The 24,302-nt window shown below is 46.1% G+C and overlaps 2 protein-coding genes and 1 long non-coding RNA gene across 11 annotated transcripts in view; 2 read left to right on the plus strand and 1 right to left on the minus strand.

The window, feature by feature from the left end:
* Nucleotides 1–13,826, plus strand: part of LOC135419782 (uncharacterized) — a 39,553-nt gene extending 25,727 nt beyond the window's left edge. For 5 of the 8 annotated variants that reach the window (XR_010433141.1, XR_010433143.1, XR_010433142.1 and 2 more), the window contains 3 exons: nucleotides 1,143–10,946; nucleotides 12,162–12,448; nucleotides 13,359–13,826. This is a non-coding gene — a long non-coding RNA (uncharacterized LOC135419782). The remainder of the gene's footprint in view (nucleotides 1–1,142; nucleotides 10,947–12,161; nucleotides 12,449–13,358) is intronic. The other 3 variants (XR_010433147.1, XR_010433145.1, XR_010433148.1) reach the window with 3 other exon arrangements.
* On the minus strand, nucleotides 323–2,862 carry LOC135419779 (transcription cofactor HES-6-like). 2 transcript variants are annotated; one of them, XM_064666606.1, is made up of 4 exons: nucleotides 2,683–2,862; nucleotides 2,168–2,263; nucleotides 1,950–2,025; nucleotides 323–1,550 (listed from the first exon to the last, which is right to left on the minus strand). In XM_064666606.1, exons 1-4 carry the CDS (start codon nucleotides 2,860–2,862, stop codon nucleotides 1,105–1,107), a joined length of 798 nt encoding a protein of 265 aa, XP_064522676.1. In that variant the 3' UTR covers nucleotides 323–1,104. The 2 variants fall into 2 exon arrangements, with proteins under 2 accessions (XP_064522676.1, XP_064522675.1); XM_064666605.1 differs by having other exon boundaries at nucleotides 1,950–2,028.
* A 1,112-nt stretch (nucleotides 13,827–14,938) lies between the features above and the next one.
* Nucleotides 14,939–24,302, plus strand: part of CAB39 (calcium binding protein 39) — a 41,485-nt gene continuing 32,121 nt past the window's right edge. Inside the window, exon 1 of the mRNA XM_064666601.1 lies at nucleotides 14,939–15,082. The gene's annotated coding sequence lies outside the window, so the exon portion shown is untranslated. The remainder of the gene's footprint in view (nucleotides 15,083–24,302) is intronic.

Consider the following 24,302-nt stretch of genomic DNA (forward strand, 5'->3'; position numbering starts at 1 on the left):
GAAAAACAGGGACCAAATGTTGCCAGCAAGCGAGCAGATTTGTCCCAGTCTTCTTGGTCCAATTTGCAGGAAATTTTACCTTCTGCCCTTTAGAGGATCTTTGTGATTCACTTATAAGTAAAAGCTGAAGCATTGATCCAGGCTGATAAAGCCAGCTCCCTACTTCTTTTATAATTTTTAAATTGTTGCTGTGATCCAGGTAATGCTGTCTGTGTGTGTGGTGCACTCTGCTTTTCTACAAAGCATCAGGAGCAAAACCCAAACCAGCTCTTTCAACTGCATTAAGGAAAAACTATTTGTGAAAGAAGAAAACAAAAGCAGATGCTTGAGTACTGTTTATTCAGAGCATAAAGGACAAGGCTGGGAAAAGTATCAGTCATGATCTTCCAAAAGTTTATTTAGAACTTTTAGTTAAGGAAACAAAAAAAAAAATCCCTAATTATAACTATAAGTTACATATATATACATATACTAACACATAGCTCACTAGTTTAAGAGTGATGTCAGGATGTCCAGGTGGCTGGGAACAACACAGCCAGAGTGAGCAACCCAGAGAGCATTTCTAAACAGCCTCAAAAGTCCAGACCAAGTCTCTCCCTTTCTCTCTTTTTTTTTTTTTTTCCTAACCACTGCAGCATTTTTACAGGAATTGACACTGGAATCTCCTACAGCTGCACAGGGGTAATAAAAAAATAAAAAGCCAAAGAGATCAGCTGTTTACCCCTTTATCCAACAAAGTTATCTCAGTGGTTTATGTGAGATCTGAGAGGTAACTGATGCCAGAAAGGGCCATTGCCTGTTGTTTTGTATTTTTATTAATAGGAAGTTAATTATTTTAGAACATAAGACAAGAAAACTATATAATTAATATAAGCTAAAGAGCATAAGAGGGTTCTATACAATAATTTAGATGTATTAAATAAATAAAAAATAATAGCAGCCTTCTACAATGCAGGCTACACATAGGTTTACTTCGGCTTGAAGTACCCTGGTCTTTAGTACACCTACAGGAACAGACTTGCTCCACAAGTGTTTTAAAGAAACATATCTATAAGATACATACGTAAGAGTGTCTAAGGTTAGGATAAAAATTGAAAACACGCTTTACCATGGTCTCCACATATCTAATGATCCCATTCTAGGGTTGTTATGGGAAAAATTTGGCTGCAGAACCTGTCTGGGAGGCGCAGCATCAACCTGGTTGAAAACCGACAGCAACGGCACCTGGAAGGAATTTTTGGAAGCCTGCTTGTTCTCTGCAGAGTAGAAGCGCTCCTGTGCCAGGTTTGTGCCCCGATTGCTCCCCTTAGGGCTCAGAGGACCTTTTGGCGTCAAGAGAGGCTGTTGAGATGGGCTGGAAGACCTCAGTGCTGCTTTGCAGGTATCTTCACCAGACCTGGGCAAGGATTTCAGCAGGTGGTTTAGCAGGCGTGCCCCAAGGCTCTTGTCCATCCACTCACAGGTGAGAAGGAGGTTGTGCACCTCGTGCATGCACTGAATGTACCCAGTGCTGTACCTCTGCTGGGCTTCCAGACCCACTTTGGAGTCAGCTGCATTGGTGAGGAGACAAAGGGGAGTTGGTGAGAGGGTAAGAGCTGACTGGTGTGTTCCTGCTGGGAAACCTTCACCAGGTTTCCTGGGGGGCTCACTCTGAAGCCACTGGACTTTCCTAGAAGATGCCTCGTTTGCAGGGAGAAGGTGAGCAGGGTGTGAGCCCTGGTGCTCTGCTTCCTACTGCAGAGGCAAAACTACGCCAAAAAGCAGAAATAGGCTTGGGAAGGAAAAAACACCTTGCCCGAATTAACCAGTGCCCAGCTCCATCTCCCCATCTAGTGGAGAAAGCCGAACACAGGCAGCAGGCCGAGCCTCGGCTGCTTTGGATGATGCTTTTGCCAGTCTGGCAGGGGATCAAACCTGCTGCCACCCTCCTGCCCGGCACGAGCACTCACCCATCATCTTGGTGCTCTGGATGTTCTGGAGGTGCTTCACCGTCATTTCAAGGATGTCTGCTTTTTCCAGTTTAGACTGCTGATAAGGAAAGAGAGCAGCAGTTAGAGGGAATGAAGGGTTTGCACCATGCCCAGTTTCTCAAAAAATGAGAACAACCCCACCCCTCAGATTTCCCACCAACAAAAGAACAAAAGGCAGCATAAAAATGAGCACTTACATCCAGGTGAAATGCTCCCACAACTGTCTCCTTCAGCTGGTCTAAGCAGTTATTAATCCTTTCCCTTCGCTTCCGCTCAATGAGGGGTTTCCTTAACTGGCAAAGAAAAGGAGCAGGAAAATTGCAGTTGGTGTTTTTTTCTTCCCCTCCCTGCTGCAGTTCAGTGAGGTCAGAGAGTGCCATCCCCTGTGTGAAGCCAGTGTGGGGTGGCACAGGGCTCAGCAGGAACAAGATGAAGATGGATGTGTACCATCTTCAGCCACGGCCTGTCCCTTAGATGGCATCAGCCCTCAATTCTCCCACCTCCACTCATTTTATGCAGGGTTCACCCAAACAAAACAGAGAGAAGCAGAGAAAGGGAGCGGGGAAAAAAACCCACCCGTGTGGGTTAATTTCAGAGAAAACATCTTTATAATATGAGGCCAATAACTGTCCCCCTTTTCTTTCCTGGAAGCAGTGCCCATAGCCCCAGCACCCATCATTCACACGCCTGGTGCAGCACAGAGGGCACGTACCTTCCTCTCCTCCTTGGTGCTGGCGAGCTTGTGGGTGCTGCCCGGGGTGGCTGTGGCAGTCATTCTAATCCAGGCACGGGGTGGGAAGGAGGCACTCGGGCAGTGGGTCGCTCCGTTTCCAGTTGGGCTCTTTGCTGCTCCGCCGCTCCCTCTGCTGTATTTATAACCCCGAATTAGCATGTGAAAGGGAACTGTCCTTGGCGGGACTACTTTTCCCACACGAGGGGTCGAGCCCGGAGGTTTGTGGCCATCAATCAAAGCTGACAGGTCACTGCTTCTTTTCAATGAGCACGCCAGCCCCCCCAAACGGCGACAGATGTCCGGCCTCCGACGCTGGGCTTTGGAGGGATCTTTTGTTAGGGAAGAAGGGAAGGAAAATGGGCGCGCTCTGAGCAGCTTGCACGGCTCCTCGTTCAATTTGCACAGATTCCCAGGGAGGGAAACAATAGCCGGGAAGCGGTTGAGTTACACCTGGGAAAATGCCTTCTACTCATCTTTTTCCCCTCTATTTCCTTGAAGTGATGCCTGGTTTCACTTACTAACCTGACCCCAGCCATTTCACATCTTTGAAACAGCCTCTTAATTTAATAATAGAGTACTTCAGCTAGGAGTTCCCGCTCCCAGGGATTATTATTACAAGGAAACGATGATCGATTAAAAACTGTTGACAGCTGGTTGTTTCCATCACAGAAATCCTCTAGGGCAAACATGGGAACATTATTTACCTCTTGGGAACCTGAGTTCTCTGTCGCACATGGGTGGACGTAGGAAATATGTAACTCTTCCAGTTTTTGGCTGCCGTGTAGAATTTAATATTAAACTGACAGGCTATTGCAGATGCAAACTAACCCAGAGGTGAGTTAGTCCTGTGGGATTTTTACTTTGATTTCCCCCCTGCCATGCTGAAGGGGGCTTGTCTGTTCGCTCCTCTGGAATGCTGGTGTGGGAGCAGAGAAGCCTTTGGAGGAGTCTTGGTGTAGAGTGAGAATGCACTTCTATACTTCCTCACTTCTGCCTGGTTTGGGGGAGAGTATGAAGGTGTTTTTCATGACTGTGCATTTGCTTTCTGATGTTTGCTTTGCTAATGAGCAGGATTTGGCAGTGTCCTGTTGTGTCCTGCAGGTGAAGCCCTTTGGATTGGTGTCGAATGTGTCACCTTACTGAAGTAGGAAGGGGCCACAGTGGCTCAGAGGCACCGTCAGCCCTCCCAACTCAGTGGTGGGATTTTCCAGCTCCCACTGTAGTGCTGTGGCTGCAGAGCCCACTCCACTCAAGCCAAGGGTGGGATGTACCCTAGTAATAAAAGTGAGGACTTCATGTCCCTTGCTTAACCACAGCGTGGGTGGGTGTGTGTTTGCTTGTGAGTAAATGCAAACATGCAGCATGTCTGCACACCCTGCTGCCTGGGCTCATCACGAAAACATGTCCCTGGACATGGAATCTGGCAGGCAGAGGCTGTTTGTCAGTCAGATACAGAGCTGGAGTGCAGCTACCTGGTTTTATAAGCGCACTATTTGGCAGAGGCCTGGGTGAGCTGGTGTGGTTGTTGTGCTGGGAGAGGAGGGCTGGGAGGGTGAGGTTAATAACTTGTCCTTTGTGCCAGGTAAAGGGAGCAGGGATGGGCCCATTATCTCAGGTGTGTCCTCTGCAAAGACAGCGAAAGGAGGTCCCACTGCCCTGTGTTGGAGTCTCTCACATCAGCCAGCCCCAGCTGATCATCAGTGAAGACTCTTTTGGTTTTCCAAGATTTTTCCAGCCCACTTGGGAAGTGGATTGTTGCTGGTATTTATAGAAGGTGTAGCTGAGGCATCCATGACTCCAGCACCTTGGTATGGAGGAGGCAGTGGGTGGGCTGGAGTACAGGAAGGTTGGGCAGTTTCCTAGGGTGCTCCAGGCTGGAAGCATGTCACCTGGGAACACAGCTTCTGGCTGGGTTTGGCTCAAATGGTGGGTAAGGAAGAGAAGTCCACCATCTGCCCCCAGACACCCCTCCACCAGCACCTTGTGCAGAAAAAGGCACCTTACCAAGGCAGTCAGGGCAGCAGGGGGAAGCCTGAGACCACCTTGGCTCGTGGCCCAACTGAGCATGGCAGAGGTGTCAGGAAATGCAGAATTACCTAAAAATTCCTAAAAGCGTGTCCTGTGCCTGTTGGCACCCCTCCTTGGGTGGGCATGGCTATAGGATGCTGTGTGTGCCTCCCATGTTAGTGGTCCCAGAGTCTGGCCAGCCCCCAGTGCCACCAGGAAAGGTGTCTCCAGTCTCTGTAGTGGTGGGACCTTGTTCCTCGCTCTCCCTTCCCTACTTGGCCTTCACTTGCTGCTTCTGCTTCACCTTCCCTCTGCTTCCTTTATCCTGTGAGCTGCTGCCGAGGTCTGGGGTGAGTGGGATGCTCCACGAGACCATGGTGCAAGCTGGTGGCAAGGCTTTGGGTCCAGGGGACAGCCGGGTGGGAGGGGAGGCCACGAGCAGTGTGGTGGCCCCCGGTGCCCAGCCACAGCCTGTACCCAGCCCACTCAGGGTGAGCCCCTTTGCTTGCCCACGGGCATCTGCTCTGGGTGAGCTCATTTCAAGGTTCATTTGTAAGACAGCACCACAGTGAAAAAGAAGAACAGCTTGTGCTGTAAACAGTTATTTTACACCTCTCAGTCACAGCAAAAGCCTTTATTTTGGAGGTGGGGAGTGCGGGTGGGAGAGCTGCCCTGGCTTGGGGGAAGGCCGACATCTGTGCTGGGGATTGTAGGTACCCAACAGGCCAATGCAAATGAGCATTACAGGGAGCTTACTGCAAATTCCTGCTTTCCCTTTGCACTGCCACTGCCAGGTTTCACTGAAAAGGGGATTCTCCTTTGTAAACAAAGCCTCCCTTTTTTTTCCTGGGCTCTCCAAGAAAAAAAAAAAAAAAAAGGAAAGAGAAAGGGGTGAGTGCTGCTTAGAGTTTTCTTTTTTGCTATTTTTCTACGTTTCACACCCCGGAGAAAGAAAACAACTTTTAACATCTGTTCCTGCACTTTTTAAGAGGGAAAGAAAGGCTCTTGAAAAGGGGGAAAGTGTGGCAGATGTTGGCAGGTTCCCTCCAACGCAGATGTCTTGCTCTGAAGAAAACTTTCTTTGGGGATTGGCGGCCAGGGCTAATCTTTGACTCGGGACACGCGACTGCTGAGCGAATGGAGGGACGTGGGAAAGCGCCGCCGAACAAAGGGGCTTATTCAAACAAACCTGAGAGCCGTGAACAATCTAATAACCAGCAGAGAAATGGTCAGCGGCCCCGGCCCCAACAGGGAGGGCTTCGGGGCAGCCGGTGGCCACAGGACAAGGGAATTTGACCGTGTCCCCAGGGCTGCAAGCAGGGGTGTCTCTTCCTTGCCCCCAGTCTGCTCCCTCTGGGGCATCCAAGGCAGTGCTTTGGCCAAGGACAATCGTTCTCGAGGTGCTGAATGGTCTTGGCTGCCCCACGGCGACAGCAGAGGAGATGGGAGGGCAGGTGGGCTGGGCTGGGCTGCCCCACACACACCAGCCAAGGCAGCATGAGAGGAGTGACTGTTGGACAGCAGGGATGTCTTTGGTTAAGCTTTTAAAAAAGAGGTTCTGCCAAGATAATAATTATAAAAAAACCCCAGTCCTACTGATTAGGACTGGTTGAAGGAGGCTTGTGAAACTGATTTTGGTAGGAAAAAAAAAGTGCTTATTTTAATTGTAAGCAAAAATGTTGAGAGAAAAAGGTATTTTCTGTAAACCTTTCAATCTCTTTCTTTCTGGCTGATAATACATTTTAAAATAAGTTTTTGCCATGAAAGCTGGTAATATTTCAGCTTAAGCACTTCATAGGAAAAAAGGGAGAAGCCCAGAGAGAAGGGAGCAGAGCCAAGAGGATTCACACAAGAAAGTAACTCCTTCCAGTTTGCTGTTACAGCTGAAGAGCTCTGTAGATCATTCCTCTAATTCCTTCAAGTTTCATTCTGCCTCATCTCTGTCCTGGTCCATTTTCTCTGGGCTCTGGTCAGGGCACAGCCTTTCCTGCCAGCAAGGCTGCCTTGTGCTGGGACAGCTCTGCCTCTTCCCTGCTCAGGGCTGGAGGGGAAAGCCCAGTGAGATGGAGCTGTGTTGCTCCTTTGGAGGTCAAGCCCTGGGGCAAGCAGCCCAAAACGCTGCTGTGAGTGTCCCCTGTGTTTCTCCTGACAGCAGAGTCCTCCCTGCATGGCAGCTGGAAAGCAGGAGCCATCTCAGCTGGACTGAGGAGCCCCATGCTGCAGGTAGGATACTGCATGTCCCCAGAGACACGAGCACCTGTCCAGGCTGGTTCCTCCTGCCTCTCACAGTTTGGGGTGATGCTGTGGACACCAACTCACAACCTGACAGGACTAAACAGGGGGCCTGTGCAGCACTGGGGCAGACCCAAGTCCAACCTAGGCCCTGGCTGGTTAATGAATGGCCTTGTTAACACAGAGGAGCATTTTGCAGGGATGGATTTGCTGTGGGAGAGGGGGAGGAGAGCTGAGCAGGTGCTCCTGAGCACTGCTTAATCTGCTGCATGTGTGGGTCATAGCAGGACCACTTGATCCTCTCTTCTTTCCAAGCTGGGGAGCATCCAGGCTGGATTTGCCTGTAGTTAAGTGACTGCTTGTCCCTCCTCTGAGATGTCTGCTGGCTGGGTGTGGGGGCATGGGTGCCTAGCCCTGGGAGTGCTGGTGAGCAGGTGTCACAGGGATGGACAGGGTGCTCCAGGAGTCCTGCCCCATCCAGCACTTGCAGCTGTCTGTGGGTTTGCTGGGGCTGGTTTTATGACAGCAGCTCTGTTTTCAGCACGTGCAGTGACGTGAGGTTTGTGGAGCGAGGAGCAAAGCGTGGGTTTGGGAGCAGGCAGGGTAAGGTGGGGGCAGCTGCTTGCTGCCGGCATGGGGAGTGGGTTGGCCCTGATGTGAAACCACAGGGCACCCTGTACACCTTGCATTCCCTCCCTCGGGTCAAGCTCCAGACCTGCCTTGCTGTGAGCAAACACTCTCTGAGGAGAGGCTGTTTTACAGGGGCTTTAGTCATTCTGAATAAAGAGGGTTTTGTCCGGCTCTTTTTCAGAAGGTCAGTTGTGGCTCGAGGTTGAGGTTTAAAACTGAGGGGTAAAGCTCTCCTTCAAAATGTTTAAATCTGGATGCTTCTCAATAGCTGTAAATCCCAAGAACCCCGTCCTGAAGCCCTGCGTCACCAGGGGTGTTTTGCTACCAAAATGTTACAGCAGGAGAGGAATGTGAGAGCAGCAGGACGTGCCGGCGTGGTGACTGGATGTGCCGGGTCTGGAGGGTGCAGGCAGTGCCTGGGCGGGCAGGCTGGCTCCCGGCACAGAGGCACCTCAGCCACAGTCTCTTGGGGATTACTCACTGCTGGATGGCCCGAGGGCACTGGGGCTACACCTCCAGACTGGCCTCAGTTTGGGACATTGTACCTGCCGTGTCCCACCTCAGACCCACCTGTAGCAGGGTCTGCAGGGGGACCATGTGTCCTGCAGCCCGGCCAGGATGGATAGAGCTGGAAAAAAGCTGGAGCAAAAAAGCAGGGGATGATTTATTTGTGCTTGGGGCGTGGAGAAGAGCATTTGCAGTCATTTCCTGTGTTAAGGAGAATGGGCTGAGGGCACAGCCTCGATGAACAGACGCCACCCACAGTGGGACATGGGGCCAAGGGCACCATCAGAGCTTGAAGCAAGGGGAGCTATGGCTGTGCTGGGGAAGGCTGCTCCAAAGACCTGTGTTGGAATCCTTGGAGCTGGGGTGACACTGTCTGCACCAGGTCGCTGTTTCTGGCAGAGGGCTGGAAAGTGATGGGGTTTGTGGCTGGGTGAGTGGGGAAGAGGCACAGGGGATCTGGCAGATGAGTTTGATGTCTATGGTAAGTGGTGGCCTATCAAGGCAATATCCTGTGCAATTCACCATGGTGTAGGCAGGGGTAGGAGTGCAGTTGAAGGTTCACCTGCTCCAAAGACATTTGGTGGAGAGAGAGAGAGAGGTCACATATGGCATTGGACAGTGCTACATGCAGTATTTTCATCATAGAGAAAATCCAGCTCCAAAAGTAGCACTGGACATCCGGAAATTCTGTTGACATCTCTCATCTCCTTTACCGAGTACACCAAATCTCCCTGGCCCCAGCTCAGCCTCCTGGGTACCAGCTGACTCTACCATCTTCAGGAGTGAACTCCTGGGATAGGAAATAATTACAAGGCTGGTACCAGCTGAGTAATTCTCAGCTTTTCTTTCACACACCCCCATCCAGCCTTCGTGTTAAGGATTAGCTGACGCTCCTGCCATTGCTCAAGGTGTCTCTCACCTGGCAGGTTAGCAGCTGGTAAGCTCCACAGCCCCACAGGAAGTCTTATCTGCTGCTTTGCAGCCAGAAAGCTGCAGCTTGAAATACAGCTCATGGCGCAAAAGAGTCCTATAGGAAGAAGAAAATCTGATAAGCTGTGTGGCTGGTGACAGACTGATAAGGGTTATCCCCTTGCCTGTGCCAAAGTGGTGGTAGGAGGAAGAAGAGCCAAACTTCACAAAGATGGCACAGGGGGCTTTCAGGGAGTGTTCAGGGGGATACTTGAACTTTCCTTATGTGGCATCCCAGGAGTTTCTTCATTCAGGAGGGCAGCCCTGGGCATTCTCACACTCTGTGTGTGTGAGATGTTACCAGATGTCACCTGAGAATGAGCCTGATCTATAATGTAGCAAATTCTTGGTTTATTCAGCAAGATTTGCTTTCACAACAAGATGGGTGCCTAACTCCCCAAACATCAGGACCTGGGGCTCAGCATCCTGCACCCCACCCCCTACACATCCCGTTCTGCAACCCCTGCACATCCCACACAGCCTGTTTCTTCTTAGCTTCTCAGTTCTCGAGGCCACAGAATTATCTAAGTTTCACCTTTGTGAGAAAAATATCTCTTCTGTGGATAAATGCAGCTTTTGTCCTGGCTCAGCCACGCACCAACACTTCCTTTTTATAGTATGTGTGTATACGTGTGCTGACACCACATCCTGACCCCCTGACACAAAATACCTTGTCAGCATGAATGAGGCAGCAAAGCCAGTCATCATCCATGCTCTGCAGGGAGGGTGATCTGCAGCCCTCCTGCCCGTGTGCTGTTCTGGGACTTGCCTGGGTGAGTGCCTGGGCTGCTGCTGCAGGGGCAGCAGGACAGCCCGTGGGGGCACCAGGCTTACCAGAAGCATTTCCTACCAGCTGCCTGTTTCTGGTGCTGCAGGGCTGGGATTGCAGCACCTGAGGAAGTGGGGAAACACACACTTGGGTGGTTTTTTGCACTTGCTGGTTCAGTCTCAGCACAGCCCAGCTGCTGCCGTGACAGTGGAAGACATGAGGGTTTAGGAGGGGAGAGCATGAACCTCAGAGTCTCTGGTTCTTTGAGCCAAGACCATCCTGGGTTGTTTGTAAAATTTCATGTTGTTCTCTAAGCTGGTTTTTTTGCATCTGTATTTTTGTAACTAATTTCTTACCAATTAAAGCAAAAAGTTTTATACTGCTTTTTTGTTTACAAATACTGTCTGGTTTAAACTGTCTCTCCTCTTTAATTTCTTTACTTTTTTCCCCTCTTCAAATGTATCTAGGAGACTGCCTTTTATTACAGGGATGAGCATTTCTTATTCTTCTGGAGGAACCAAAAGGTGTAGGAAGTCCAGGGACATAATCACTTGTGGGTAGTAAAACCAGGGCCCTGACAGGATGAAGAACAGCCAGGACCTGTGAGAAGGTGGGTGACACTCCATAGGCCGGGATCTGGGAAGGGGAAAAGCAGTTTTGGCTTCTCCATAATGAGGCACATAAAAATACTAACAAATCACAACCCTTTTTTTCTTTCTTGTCTATTTTTGGGTTTGCTGTGTCAAAAAAAACAAGAGGCCATGGCACACATGAGCTCCCTAATTTTCCAGAATAATACCTGTGACCAGCTGGGTGTCTTGTTGTGTTTCCAAGGTGATGTTTCTTCCCATCTCCCCATTCCAGGTACATATGTGTGCACACGTGCAGACAGTGATACAACTTCACACTTGCACACGGACAATTTTCACAAGATACAATTTTGCCATGGAATGTAAATAAACTCACTTTTGAAGGTGTGTCCTGCTGAGCTGGGGGGAAAGGAGCTCAGCCCTTCCTCAAAGCAGTGCCTGATTGAAGGTGGGGACAGGCAGAGAGCTCTGGAGTGCCCTCCTCCTCAGGAGCCGGGGATCTCATCAGGACAAGGAGAGGCCCCGAAAAGCTTTGGAGGGTCTGTATGTATTTGCTGGAGTGGCTCAACACAGTTTTGAGTGTCAAGAGATGTGACAACGGCTCCTGTGTTAACTCAGCCCCCCAGCGGTGGAGCCCCAATCCAGCTGAACATCAGCACTAAGCCCATGCCCTCCACTGCAGCACTTTTCTGCTGGAAGAGCTAATTAATTAATTTCTGCAAAGCCCCTTGAAGGGGTAAAGGGCTAAATAAGTGCATAGCAGCGTTATTCAGAGGGTATGAGCTTCAGGGCTTAACGGGAGCTACTTAAATATGAACTGAGTGAGTAACCTTGGTTTGTAATTTCTTTATAATGTAAAAGAACGGGGAAAGCATCTAAAAAAAACAAACACCACCAGTCATTTTCAGCAGTGTTCACAGCCTTGTATCTTTCTGTATGATTTGGGATTTGTAGTGTATTTGCTTCCAGTTCTATCAAATTAATGGATGTATTTATTTGACTGGGTTTTTTTTTGTTTGGGTGTTTTTGTTTTTGTTTTTTTTTTAGCTCAGGAAATATTTTCTACTACAGTGCTGTTTTTCAGGGTGACTTCTGTTAATTCCTTTCGTGTTTACCATGCTGATGGAAACCTGGTTTTGACATTAGTAGGAGATTCTCCCTAGAATGGATGCTGCGCTTTGTAGATAACTTTCAATTGTTCCACACTAATAAAAACTTTATTAAAAGGACTTGCTCTCCAGGAAAGGAATTTGCATTGGATTTTTTCCTATGATTCTTCTGGCAATTGTTTTTGTTTTCTGACAATCTTTACATGCTACCCTTAGTTCTTGTGATTCGCAATAAAAAAAATGTGCTCTAATTCTGAAATGGCACCTTGAATTGAGGATAAATCATAACATCCGTGTAAGAAAAAAACTCCAACTGATATGGGAGACAATCACATGTATTTGTGTTTTCTACTGTAAATAGGATTTGGAGGCAGGGCAGGTGAGTCTGTAGAACTAGAAGACATTCAGCATAACCACAGTTGTCTCTGTTCCTAATATTTCCTCCCCAAAGCCTTTTCCCTGAAACACTTTGGCAGGAACAAGGAGCCTGGGCTCTGGCCTGTGAATCACACCAGTGCATGCCTATGCCCAGTTAAAACATTAACTGGATGTTGGTTCTCTTCTTTCCTCCTTGTGTGTTTGTCCAGACAGCTGACAAGACGACCCAGATTATTTTCTCAGATGATCTGTGTCGTGCCTTTTCAGATGGCCATGTAGGTGACAGAGGAGCACCTCTATCCCATCCCATGGTAAGGGGGGACCTTCTGCCACAGCAGGATATTGGGGAGAGGAGGAAACACCCTTCAAAGGGAAAGGGCACGTGTGGCCTGCTGAATTACAACTCTGGAAAAGAGGAAAGATAAACCAGGCGATGAATTACTGGGCCTCATGGAGAGCCAAGGGCAGCCAGCCCTGGAGAGTCAGCTGCTGCCACAGCATTCCATGTGGGCACAGCCACTCTGCAGGAGGTACAGTCCAAAGGAAGAAAAGAGGTGAGCAAAACAGAGCTGCTTGAAGGAGGATTAATTTCGCAGGCTGACATTGTTTTTCCCCACTTTTGCCATTTGTTGGCGTGGGATGGTGATGAGAGGAGCTGGAGCTGAGCTGCAGGGCTCCTCGGGCCTCCCATCAGCAGCAGAAAGCCCCAGGATCCCATTAGGCTCTCTGTCCCTCCTGAGGAAAGGACCTGCATGCTCGCCTTTCTAACTGTGGTTTTTTCCCAGTGAAGTAACCTGGATTTTTTTAAAAGGTTTTTTTCCCCATGTTTACTCACTTCCTAATTTGCAAAGATTAATTAATTCACAGTGGATGTCTCAGTCATGGCTGTGAATTAGTGAATCGTTAATGTACTAAGAGCTCTCTCGTGCTGAATTTAATTCCTGCTTCTAAGAGCTTAGAAAAATCATGCTCTCACTGCTGAGGGATTTCCCTGCAGTGTGCAGGGATGGTAATTGCTCTGAACCCATTTCTTGCGTGATCTCTTTTCCAGTGGTCATTTGTAAAGTGGTAGTATCTATTTTCCAGGAGCTGGTTTGAATCCCTGTACCAGTGCTTGCCTTTAAACAGTACCCTGAATATTATCTGTTTAAATTTGATTGGTTTTAGCATAATTATGGGTTAACAATTTGAACTCAGACGTACACACTCTTTCCATGTTGGCTTTGAAAACAATTATTTCCAGCTCACAAGTGGGTTATATGAACTGCCAACATTTTGCTGACTGCACACTGTGGGTCTAGGTGAGCTTGGCAAGGTCCTGTCACCTCACACAGGCAGTGCCCCCTGCCTGCTTCAGGTTCAGGGCTGCTGCATCTCTTACATCTTCATATAACAGCAAGTAGGTATTTGGGGGATACAGGGAAGTATATATAAATATATTGTATTATATATATTATATTGCAGGGATGGCTGCAAGTGTGATCAGAAGCATTTTTCCATGCCTGAGCTGTAGCACACAGCTGACTAAGGTGGCTGGTCCAAGAAGACCCCCAAGAGGTCAAGAGGCAGCTTTGCCCATTGACACCACTTGCCCTCAGTACAGCAGAGAACCACAACACGTGGATTTCAGAGCAGCAACATGCTGCCTGCAGGAAAACATTACTGCGTGGAGGAGCCTGACCCAAACCCTCCCCAGCAACATGACAAGGAAGTGCAGGAAGGGGATGTGGAGACACGTAATCAAAAAAAAAGCTGAAGACAGAAGCTGTCGGCTCACAAGGAGCTTACAGATGTTTTGGGAAAGCAGGTCAGCAGGTCTCACACTGATGCACGGCAGTACTGAGGCAGACCCACTGGGACAAGGTTTTGCCTCGTGGCTTGTAAGACATTCATGACATACATTCCATTAAAAATGTATTTTTCTTCTTTAAACATTGTGTGTTATACCACACTAATGGACAATATCAGCTTGATCTCTGCTGGGAAAGGTGTGGGCTCTTCTCGATCCAGGCTAATCTGCATTTGTCACTGTGATAATAATAGATAAGTATTATGTACAGGGACACAAAAACAGCCCGGAGCCCTTCCGTGCTGCAATGGGAACTGCAGAAAACCTCCAGACTGTAATTCACCAGCACCTGATGCACCGGCACCTGATGCATCACGACGCTCAGACCATGTCCAAGGCACGATGCCAAATCCCAACCCCACACAGGAGCCCTGAAGGTCATGACATGGGAAAGGAGCTTTGTGGCAGTGCAGAGGGTGAGGAGGGTCTGCAGGAGGGCAGGCCAGAGAGGGGGTTGGGGGGCAATAATAATGAAAAAGAATAATAAATACAAATTATAAATCAGTAAATACCAAATAATAAATTTAAAGAATAGGCTGCACCTGGGGTTTCACGTTCAGTTTTGGGCCCCTCACTTTAAAATGGAGTGGGAATAGAGCAGGGCAACAGGGCTCGTGAAAGTTCTAGAAAACTTGTCTTATGAGGAACAGCTCGGGGAGCTGGGTTGGTTTAGTCTTGAGAAAAGGGGGCTCAGGGGGACTTCGTCGTTAACTACAACCACCTGAGAGGAGGTTGCGGTGAGGTGGGGCTGGTCCCTTCTGCCGTGCCTGCAGGGAGAGGACAAAAGGAAGTGGCCTTAAGCCGAGACGGAGGAGATTCGGATCAGATAGTACAAAAATTTTTCCCCCCTCTTAGTTTGGTCAGTCACTGGAATAGGTTTCCCGGGGAGGTGGTGGCGTCACCGTCCCTGGTACGAGGAGTCTGGATCTGGCACTGGGCGATGTGTTTTAGGGGTTACACTGGTGGACGGTTGCACTGGATGATCCTAAAGGTTTCTTCCAACCTCGAGGATTCTACGACTCTAATAAAGACGAAGAACAACAGAACCGGGAACAGTAAAACGAGGAAATAACGAAAGCGAGGGGTGGGTGGGGCGATGCCGGGGCCGCCCCGCGCAGGCGCCGCCCTGGGTCCTCCGCGCCGGCAGGGGGCGGTGTGGGGCGCGGCGGGCGGAAGTGCGGGCGGGGGCAGGGCCGGAGCGACGCCGCGGAGCGCGGATCGCGGATCGCGGGGTGGGGGGGACGGGCCGGGCGAGCGGGGCGCGCCGCCTCTGCCGCACTGAGAGCCGGAGCACAGAGCCCAGAGCCGCCAGGGCGGGCCCTGCCCGCCGCACGCGCAGGTACCACCGGGCTGGGGGGCCGCGGCCGCGGGCATTGTCCGACGCGGGGCCCGGCCGTGCCCTGCGGGCAGCACGGCCCGCACGGTGCCCGCCGCACTCCCGGCCCGCTCCCCGCTGGTTGCCGGGAGGGACCGGCCGGGCCGGGCGCGGCTGGGCCGGGGGTGGGTGCCGCGGGTGCGGGGGAACCGTGCGGGGATGGGCACGGCCGGGGCTGCGCCTCCCGGGTGGCAGTGCCGCGGTCCCGGAGCTCTTCCAGCGCCGGGCCAGGAGCGATCACCGGGAAGCGGCGCGGGGGGAACCCTGGAGCGGCCGCGGCGACCGGGCCGCCCCCAGAGCAGCGCCGGTCCCGGCACAGCGGCAGGGCCGGGCCGGGCCGGGGGCTCTTTGTTACAGCCGTGGCCGCACGGACCGGCCCAGGCTACGGACCCCGCACTGCCTGGCGCGGCCTCCCGGGGTCCTGGTCTGAGGCCTCTTCCTACAATTGTTCCCGTTGGGAGCCCCGATGGGCCTCTGTAGCAGGAGTTGTGCGTGGGGGCTGCTCGGAGCCTGTTTTCCTTCAGACTGCCCCATACAAAGCTAACACAGCATGTTAAATAGAAGAAAAAAAGTTTTGTCTCTTTTTTTCCTGTGAAATACTACCGGTACTGAAATTAAGATGTACCTAGTGTTGATGGCGTTTTAATTTTTTTTTTTTTTAAATTTTAGTTTTTGGTGAGGGATCACGTAGGTACTCACGATTTATTTAAAATATGGGAATGGTGTGATTTAATTTGCATGATGAGTCAAAAATTAAATTACATGACCGAGGCTCTTCAGTTTCAGTGAGGCAAGTAACAATGTGTAGAAGAACAGTTTCAGTGTAGATCAGAAAAGAAATTTGATTAGCATCAACATATTGAAAAGTTTTTTTTATGCTTGTGGGTTTTTTTAAACTTACCTGTCAGAAAGTCCTAGTTCAAGGCCCTGTGTTTTGCTCTCATCAGGAAGTGTGTCTTCCTTTTTAGCACGGAGAGCTCATGCAATCATAGACTGTCAGAGGAAATTTAACATCCTGAGCTTGTGCCTTGGTATCAAAGCTTTTAAATAATAGATTTTTACTATCTAAAACACTGTGTACCTTTGGTTAATAGCTACTACCTAATACCTGTTGATATGGCACATGCCTTTCACTGGCATCAGAAAAAAATGCCAGGAAGTATTCTCTGAAGTAGAATAAACATGGTACCTGTTCTGGGGTCAGAAATAACTGGATTTTTTTTTTTAGTTTTCACTTGTCCTGTGCAAATTTTTTAGCTAATCTGATCTGTAAGTGGCATGATGGCACATGGCACAGTGTCTTGGTAGGATTCTATCTGACATGGACTTGCTGTTGTAAGAATATTGTATTTCACAGCTTCACAGTTCTCTTGTGGTGTGAGAAACTACTGGGTTAGCCAACTGGTATTTATTTGTATTTAATAAGTTGTAGGGTGATATACCTGTTGTTGGGGGCTTTCCTTGGCCAGACAGATGTACCTTGGTACAGAAGGAGATTGTGTCTGGTGGTGTTGAGAGCAAGCAGAATAAAGTCTTGGACTGTGAGTTTGTATGTGTGAACTAAGATGCTGCTGAACGTTTCTGAATGCTGGTAGCATTGATTCTTTTTCTTAAGTTTCTTTTTCTTAAGTTAATTGACTTCATGTTGACACAGAGTTCTGAAACTTTGCTGCATTCTGTGCGCGTTTAATGAGTGGTTGTAAGGGGGGAATTAAAAACCCAGATTGATACCTTTTAAGATATATGTATTTATACAAATAAAGGGTACTAAATAGAAGTGCCAGTTGAGCAATATTTTGTGACAGTATGTCTTTGAGAGATAATTATGCTCTTTGGGTATTATCAAGTGCAGACAAATGTATATTCCCAGAGGGGTGTGATAATATTAAAACTCCATCTCTTGGAATTCCTTGATTGGTTTTAGGAAACATTTACTCAGGAGGGAATGGTATCTGTTTTGCATTCTGTGGCCTCTCATTAATTAATGGATGGTAGTTGAGACCTGACAGTTGTCCTGTACATGCTGCACTTCCTAGGGGTTTTTTTAGGGCATTTTGGTGAATATTATCATTACTGACCAGTGTCCTCCCTTCTGAATCAGTTCTTTATTGACTTTTTGCAGATTTTTATAATGAGTTGTTTGCAGCCTTAATTTTTGTGTAAGATATTTCCGAAAGCTCATAATCTCTGTACATGCTTAGAGGCTCTTGACACTTGCTAAAATAATGATTTTTTTTTTTTCTGGTAGAGTTTCAGAACTCTAATAGCTGATGGTGGTTTGAAGCAGGGGGCAGGAAGGAGCCTGGTGACCTTTTGAATTCCCTTCTGGCCCTGCTTTTCTGTACTTGTGACACTTTGTAATATGGTTTAATTACAAGAGCAGCTATTAAAGTATGATTATCGTGGTCTAATTGGAGGCATCTTGGAGCTACCTATCAAAAATAAGATTTGACTCATCTGCTCCTTCAAAATTAATAGTTCCACAACAGCCTGCAGCTATTTATGTGAATAATGTGCAAAGCAGAAATATGAGTTGAATTCCAGTATTGTAATTTCTACACTGTACACTTGAAATCTGGTAAATTTAGCAATTTTTGATAAGGAGACAATGGGCTACATATACTTTTATGACTTCTTAGCTGCAGGTTGAAGCTGGATATTAATGACATTAGACAAAAACCTGTTTAGCTGTTCAGTGATCCTAAGTCATGGTGTTCACCACGGCTGTAGACAAACCTCAAGCAAGATATAAAATTCCCTTTGCTGTTCTCAGAAAATGATACTTCCCCAGTTTGTTGTTTAATTGGGGGAGTTAATTAGTCTGGATTGTGTGCAAGTTCAGCTCCCCTTCCCTTCCATCTAGGCCCTCTCTTTGCTCGCTCTCAGTACCATCCTTCTTGGCACCACGAGGTGCAGAGGTGTGAGCCAGAAGGAAGATGAATATCTGCAGTTAGAAGGTGAAACTTTATGCTGAGATCCCTCCCCATCCCCCAAGTGCAAACACAAAGGTTAAATTAGAAGATGAGGCTGTCTTGAATTATTTTAAAGGACTTGAGCTGGGCTGTTAAATACACGACCGGGGGGACCTAAGGCTTATGCTGATGTCATGTGAGTTTGGTCTTTCTTTAGCCTGAGCAGATTTATGTGCTTTCCTTATTGCACCTTGTGATAAAATGACATATTCATTTGTCCCTATTTAAATACTCCTTATAAAGGATTGGATTCAGGATTGATCCAAACTGGAAGCAGCCAAAATACTCTGTGTTTACAGGAATAACTGTGGTCATTCCTCAAGAGCCTTCACGGCTTCTTTTCTTCAGACAGGGTTAATTTAGGAAGTAAATCGCTTAGGTTTAAATAAACAACTGCAATTTGCTTTGTAACTTCCTTGTTTTGAGTATTCCAGCTGATGCTTCGGATAATCAGAAGTTTCAGATAATGCAAAAAGTTTCTCACTGCCTACTTCAAATTTGCTGAAAGGGAGCAAATTTTAAGCCTATCCAGAAGGGCACAAAATTCTGGGGGATATTGCTACATGTTGTAGCTACCTTTCTGTTTATTGAAAATCTGCTACTTGTAATTAAATTCCAAGTTACTTTCTGAAGATCTGTTTGCTCTGTAATCCTCCCCTTCAAACACTCAGAGAATTCATCACCAAAAAGTTAAATATAGCAAGACAGTTCAAAAATTGGCAAGTTATAATTAGTAGAGAACTGCAGTATTATTGTAACATGTTTTTCCAAGTTCCCAAACATCTTTGGATGAAGTTATTTATTAGTTACTACTTTGTTTTAAAACGTTCAGGTATACTGCCAAGTGTGGGAAATGGTTGCATCAGGGAAAAACTACTCTGTGCTTTTGATCCTTGCCCTGTTGAGTCTTTTTCAGCCAGTATTTATTGATAACAAATTCATTTTTCTTACTGAGAGATGTAACTTAAGTTTAACTGCAAACCTTGCAAGATTTGAAACGTGACACTTAAAAATAGCTAAGATAGAGCTTTGCTATAAATTAAATAGAATTAATTTGTCAGCTTCTCAGGGAGTTGAATGTGTGTGACTGTGAGAGCAGTACTCATGTTCAGTCACTCGTGTGTGTGAAATGCCTTATCTCCTTTGAAGTTATCTGCGTTAAAACATAAAATGAAAAAGACGGAGAAGTGTTCCCAGAAATGTGGCATGCATGGTCTTTTTCTGGCTGCTAAAGCTGCACAGGCAAATAGCTGCCATTTGAAGAAATATCTTTCTGAAAAGTTTTTATTGTTTTATTTACTGACTTTTAAGTAAAGCATGGTAGTGCAGAGCAATAGGAAGAAAGCCAGTTGCACAGACAGGTGTGGAAGGCCCCTCCATGTCCCCAGCCAGCTCTTTTGTCCAGTGCCACATCAGATTTTGCCAGGCAGAATCCCCCTGTGCAGCTTTCTCTGTTGTTTTTCTCTTTGCTCACCTGGGAAGCCTACCATGGATGAATACATTTTTTCCCAAATACTCATTCAGAGCCACACTAGCTTCCTCAGCAGATGAGCTGGGAATGGGAGCTTGGTTTAAAAAGGGGTCTGTAGACACTGAATTATCAGTGACATCTTGTATGGTGTGGTAGATGTGTGTGCTGATAGCACACATTCAGAGCATCCTGCTGCAGTGGAGGCTCTGAGCTCTTCCTCTGGGTAAGCACTTTTGGGAGCTTTTGCTACAGTTGTAGAAATGAGGCAGAAGTTATTTTACTGTTGTTATGTTTTACTTTTGACTGTTACTGTGAAGTTACTGCTTTGGCAGATTATGTTCCTTTTAATAGATGTCAAAAGACTTTTTTTTCTTGATGTATTGTAATGGTTTATAAAAGTAACCACAATGTAACATTTTGACTTTATTGAAGATCGTGTATAGGCAAAGAAAAAGCAAAAGCAAAGTCACAGAGAAGTATGGTTTTAGAAAAGAAATTAGGGGGGTTTTAATCAAGCTAAATGAGATCTTAGTGATGGAGACATGCACTGAGTGTAACACAGGTGATCCCTGAGAAGTCTCTCCCACACAGTTTATGTGTAACCTGTCACACCTGCTATTCAAGTCCTAAGTTTCTTCTGACTGGAGATGGGTAGTGATGGAGAAACTTCTCAGGAAAATTTAAAGCGATACCTTGGAGGGGGGACACTCAAGGCACAGTTCCTGGTAAAGACTTTGTACATAGCACAATATTAGAAAAAGCTGAGAAAGCAAAGTTAATATCTCAAAAGTTAGCAAATACTCAGAACCTTGCTTTGCTCTTACTGATTTGGAACAAAAAGTTTATGTGATTGTTTTCAGGCTTTTCCAGCAGGAACCTCCATTCCATGGCTGCACAAGAGAATGCTCAGTGCAGGGGCATCTTTCACATGTGGTTTAGTTGCAGGGTAGTATTTGGTCTTTTGCTTTACTGCGTAAAACTCAGTTCTGTGAAGACAGGAGGATTGCAGTCCTTGTGGGTTTTTCTTTGGTTCACAGGTACTGGTGACAGTACATATTCACAGTGTTCCTCAGCATCATGGTGCTTCTTCCCCCTTTTTTTGAGAGCACAGGGTTTTCTCCTGTGTTTGAGTGTGTGATGTTGTGTATATGTTGTCTCGTGGAGCACTTGAGAACTTACACTTCCTAAACTTTTTTTCCCAGTGACACTCATTTGATATGAAATTCAATTGCCTAAACGTAGATACCTAGTTCTGTTTTATTGCTCCAAGGCACCTGCCCTAGACAGGTAGGAGGTTTGTGATTTTCTGGAAGGGCAGCTGGAGACTAGGTGTGCTGTTCTAAAGCATCCACAGTGGTGTTTGGTGTTCAGGCACCTGAACTGGGGCTGTGGTATTTGTTGTTAGTCCTGGAATCTCATTTTGAGCTCTCAGAAGAGGACAGACACTTAGGCAGTGACCACATTGGGCACTTGGGTTATGTGTTGCCTAATGAGAAAGGAAGATTTGGGGTAGAATTCAGCTGTCTGCAGCAGTACTTGGTAGTCTTGTCTGAGGGACCTGGATTTGCTGTCCTCTGCCTTGCTGTATACTTTCCAGCTTCATGAAAGGAAAAGTTCTATGGAAATACTGCCTTTTTTGTAGTCTGGTATAGCGTGTTAGTGGAATGAATGAAAGCTTCTCTTAAAAAAAAGTACAACTGAGGAAACTAAAATAATCAAGATAACTGGAAAACCTTAAGTCTTGTAGGTGTTGGACTGGAGGACTTTGCTACTTCAACATGAGAAATTTAGGTTGTCTTAAAATATGATTGAAAGCAAACACAAGCTTTAGTGACCAGGTCAAATAGTCTTTTTTCATGGATTTCGTGGATAATTATTGATAACAAAGGCAGATCCTTGAAAATATTCTATGTTTTCCAAACAAGTGCTGTTGTGGAGGACATCATTTAGATTTGTAATCTCTAAGAAAAGTAGTATATTGACTCATCAGCATTGACTAACATAGTTCCATTTTACGTCTGTAATTGCCATTGAGCAATATCCAAACTCTACTGACTCTGTAATAGGGTGGAGCTGGAGTAAACAGTTCTTCTGTTAGGAACAGCATCCATACACAGAGCATTTGGGGCAGAGCCCTGGCATGGGTGTGCTGTCTGACTGGTGTTACCCTTAACTCATGTGTTATGGTGAGGAGATTAACATCATTAGATCCAAAAGAGCCTCTTCATTACAAGATTATGGAATATTTTCCACAAAAAGTCACAAAAATTTCAGGGCATTTGTGCATGATGACAAATTTAAGAATGTGTCGATGTTTTAAATTCTTTTAGAGAGTTGCACTTCAATTTTCTTCATTCCTTTAACCTGGAAAAACCAAACAGCCTTCATCTCCCCAACTTTCTAATTTGTGATTGTAGTTATTCCTTCCTACCTGTATATACATTTTTTTTCTATCTGAAAGAGAAGTAAACTCTGTTTAATAAGCTTTCATTCTTGTTTGGGAACTTATATATGTGTGTATGCATATGTATAAATACAGAGTATTAACAGTCATATAGACCTGGATTTATAGTTTACATCCAGCAAAGGTGGATTAGGTTTTTTGCTTTGAGACTGACCATGAAAAGCTCTTCTCTTCCCTTGGGAAGTGCACTGGATAAGGTCCCAGCATTGCTGGAGTGCAGTCTGAAGGGTGGTTCTGCTCTCCCTTTGGCACTGGCAGATTGCAGACTTAACAGTATCAAATCTAGGAAGAAATGTCTAATCTGTGTGGCAGAAGTAGCTGTTCTTGAGCTCTTTAGTGAACAAGGAGAACGATTGTTGGCCAGAAGTAGAGAAGCTTTCCTCTCTAAATAGGTTGTTTTTAACTTTCATCATTACTAACAAGGATTGAAAAGTATAAGTACAACAGAAGGTTCTGCACCTTATCATTTGTATTCCTTATGATACCCTAACTTTCAGCGTTGTGGATTCATGCCTCTGAGATTTATACTAAAACTCAGAAAATCCAGACTTTGATCAAGTCCTTAAATCAGGTAACCAAATTAATTTTAAAATGGTTGTGAACTAGATGGTCTTTAATGTCCTTTCCAACTCAAACCATGCTATGATTCCGTTGTTACCTTAAAGAATTTACAACCAATAGTATGTTTTGACTGCAGTCAAACCTTAGGTTACAGTTTTAAACCAGTCTTGAAAGCATAACCTTACTTTCTTCTTAAATTTGGCATTTTCCTAATAAGTTTTAACAACCTTTGTTGCTAAAAATGGAACTGCAATATAGAATTTTTTTTGGAGAATTATGGTTCCTTTTGGCTCACTTTTGTAATTAGAACAAGTCTTTTAGCATAGAAAAGAGGATCTTTAAAAACAAAGTTTTTGTATAACTTGGGAGTTTACCAATGATGTGAATTTTGGTTTCTAGACTGTTTGATTGTTTAAGAGCTCTTGTTTGGTTGAAGCCTCTTGGTGATATAGAAAGTGATGACATTATATTGTTGTAAACTCCTATATGACTAAATTTTTTAATCCCTAATTAAATAAAATTATGTTGAGCTGGTTCACCAGTTGATAATTTTGAAGGTTGTGGGGGTTTTGTTTTGGTTTTCCACATAGCCCTAAGGAATAGAGAGTTGACAGGATACTGATGTAGCTGAAGTAAATAAAAATACACAGTGTTAGGAGTATAGGTATCAGCTAAAATGCAAGTATTTCCACCTAAGCTTGATGTCAGCCCTTTGAAAGTTCTGCTGTCCTTCAGTCATTGCAGAGATAATGTGTGATCATTCCTTGGGTAAACTTGTAGAGATGGTAACTTCTGTAGTGTTCAAGTTTCTCTTGGTAGTTTTGCACAGTAATTGCATTAAAGGAAAGTTGGGAGCTCTTATTTTAGTATTTCAAAACAATTTGATTGTTCCCTTTTCCAGTCCAACTCTTCTTAGCAGATTAGATAAGGGAACTGTCCCTCAGAGATGCTTCAGTTTTCCCACCATTTTAGTTGAGTTAATATTAGTCACTTCTTGTTCCAAGGCCCATTTTTCACTTGTTGTCTGCAGACAGGCCGCTCTCGAGCAGTTTTTAGTTTGTGGACCTGTATTTGTGTATCAACAGTGCTAGCTTTGGTTACCTTTTGTGAACCCTCCCGGCTCTTCTGTCTTGGAGAGTCATATCTGCAATAGCTCTTGGTGGCTGCTTCCAAGTGAAATAGGTTGGAATGTCTTCCTTTTGGACAGGTGTCTTTCTGCTGAGGTCTTGCCTCCAGCCTCCTTTTCTTTTAAAATGCAAAAATGCTTTTTGAAACTTCTGGTCAATTTGTGTTGGACTAGCAAGCAGGAACTGTAAGGTATTTTCTTCTGAGTCTTGGCTGGAATAAATTAAAATGTTAAACTTATTATTATGGCTTTCAACCTGCCTGTCCCAAGGTTGTTATTTTCTTGTGTTTGTTACTCTGATAGAAGCAGAAGAAGTTTGATTGGCATGACGGGGTCTACCTGGAAAGATAACTCGAGTGTCCCCAAAAAGAGAGGGATAAAAAGTAGCATGTATGTATATCTGACAGATCACCACAGACATCTGACACATTGTTTATATTCTGTTTTCATTTAATGTACAATAACTTTGAGTAACTGGAACTCTCAGGTGGTGTCAGGAGGGAAAAGGACTCTGACATGGGTTTTTCAGGAATATCTGGCTTTTCAGAGTGTGTATGCTGAAGGATCCTGCTGTATCATAGGTCTTTGGT

This window comes from Pseudopipra pipra, chromosome 10 (assembly GCF_036250125.1).
Source record: "Pseudopipra pipra isolate bDixPip1 chromosome 10, bDixPip1.hap1, whole genome shotgun sequence".
Lineage (NCBI taxonomy): Eukaryota > Metazoa > Chordata > Aves > Passeriformes > Pipridae > Pseudopipra > Pseudopipra pipra.

What these genes read in the sequence shown, in the direction of transcription:
- LOC135419779 (XM_064666605.1), bottom strand. Translation starts at nt 2,862, where the DNA reads ATGCTAATTCGGGGTTATAAATACAGCAGAGGGAGCGGCGGAGCAGCA. An exon ending in GCACCAAGGAGGAGAGGAAG is followed by an intron (nt 2,264 to 2,682) that starts GTACGTGCCCTC and finishes TTTCTTTGCCAG; the next exon opens with TTAAGGAAACCCCTCATTGA. An exon ending in CCAGAGCACCAAGATGATGG is followed by an intron (nt 1,551 to 1,949) that starts GTGAGTGCTCGT and finishes TCACCAATGCAG; the next exon opens with CTGACTCCAAAGTGGGTCTG.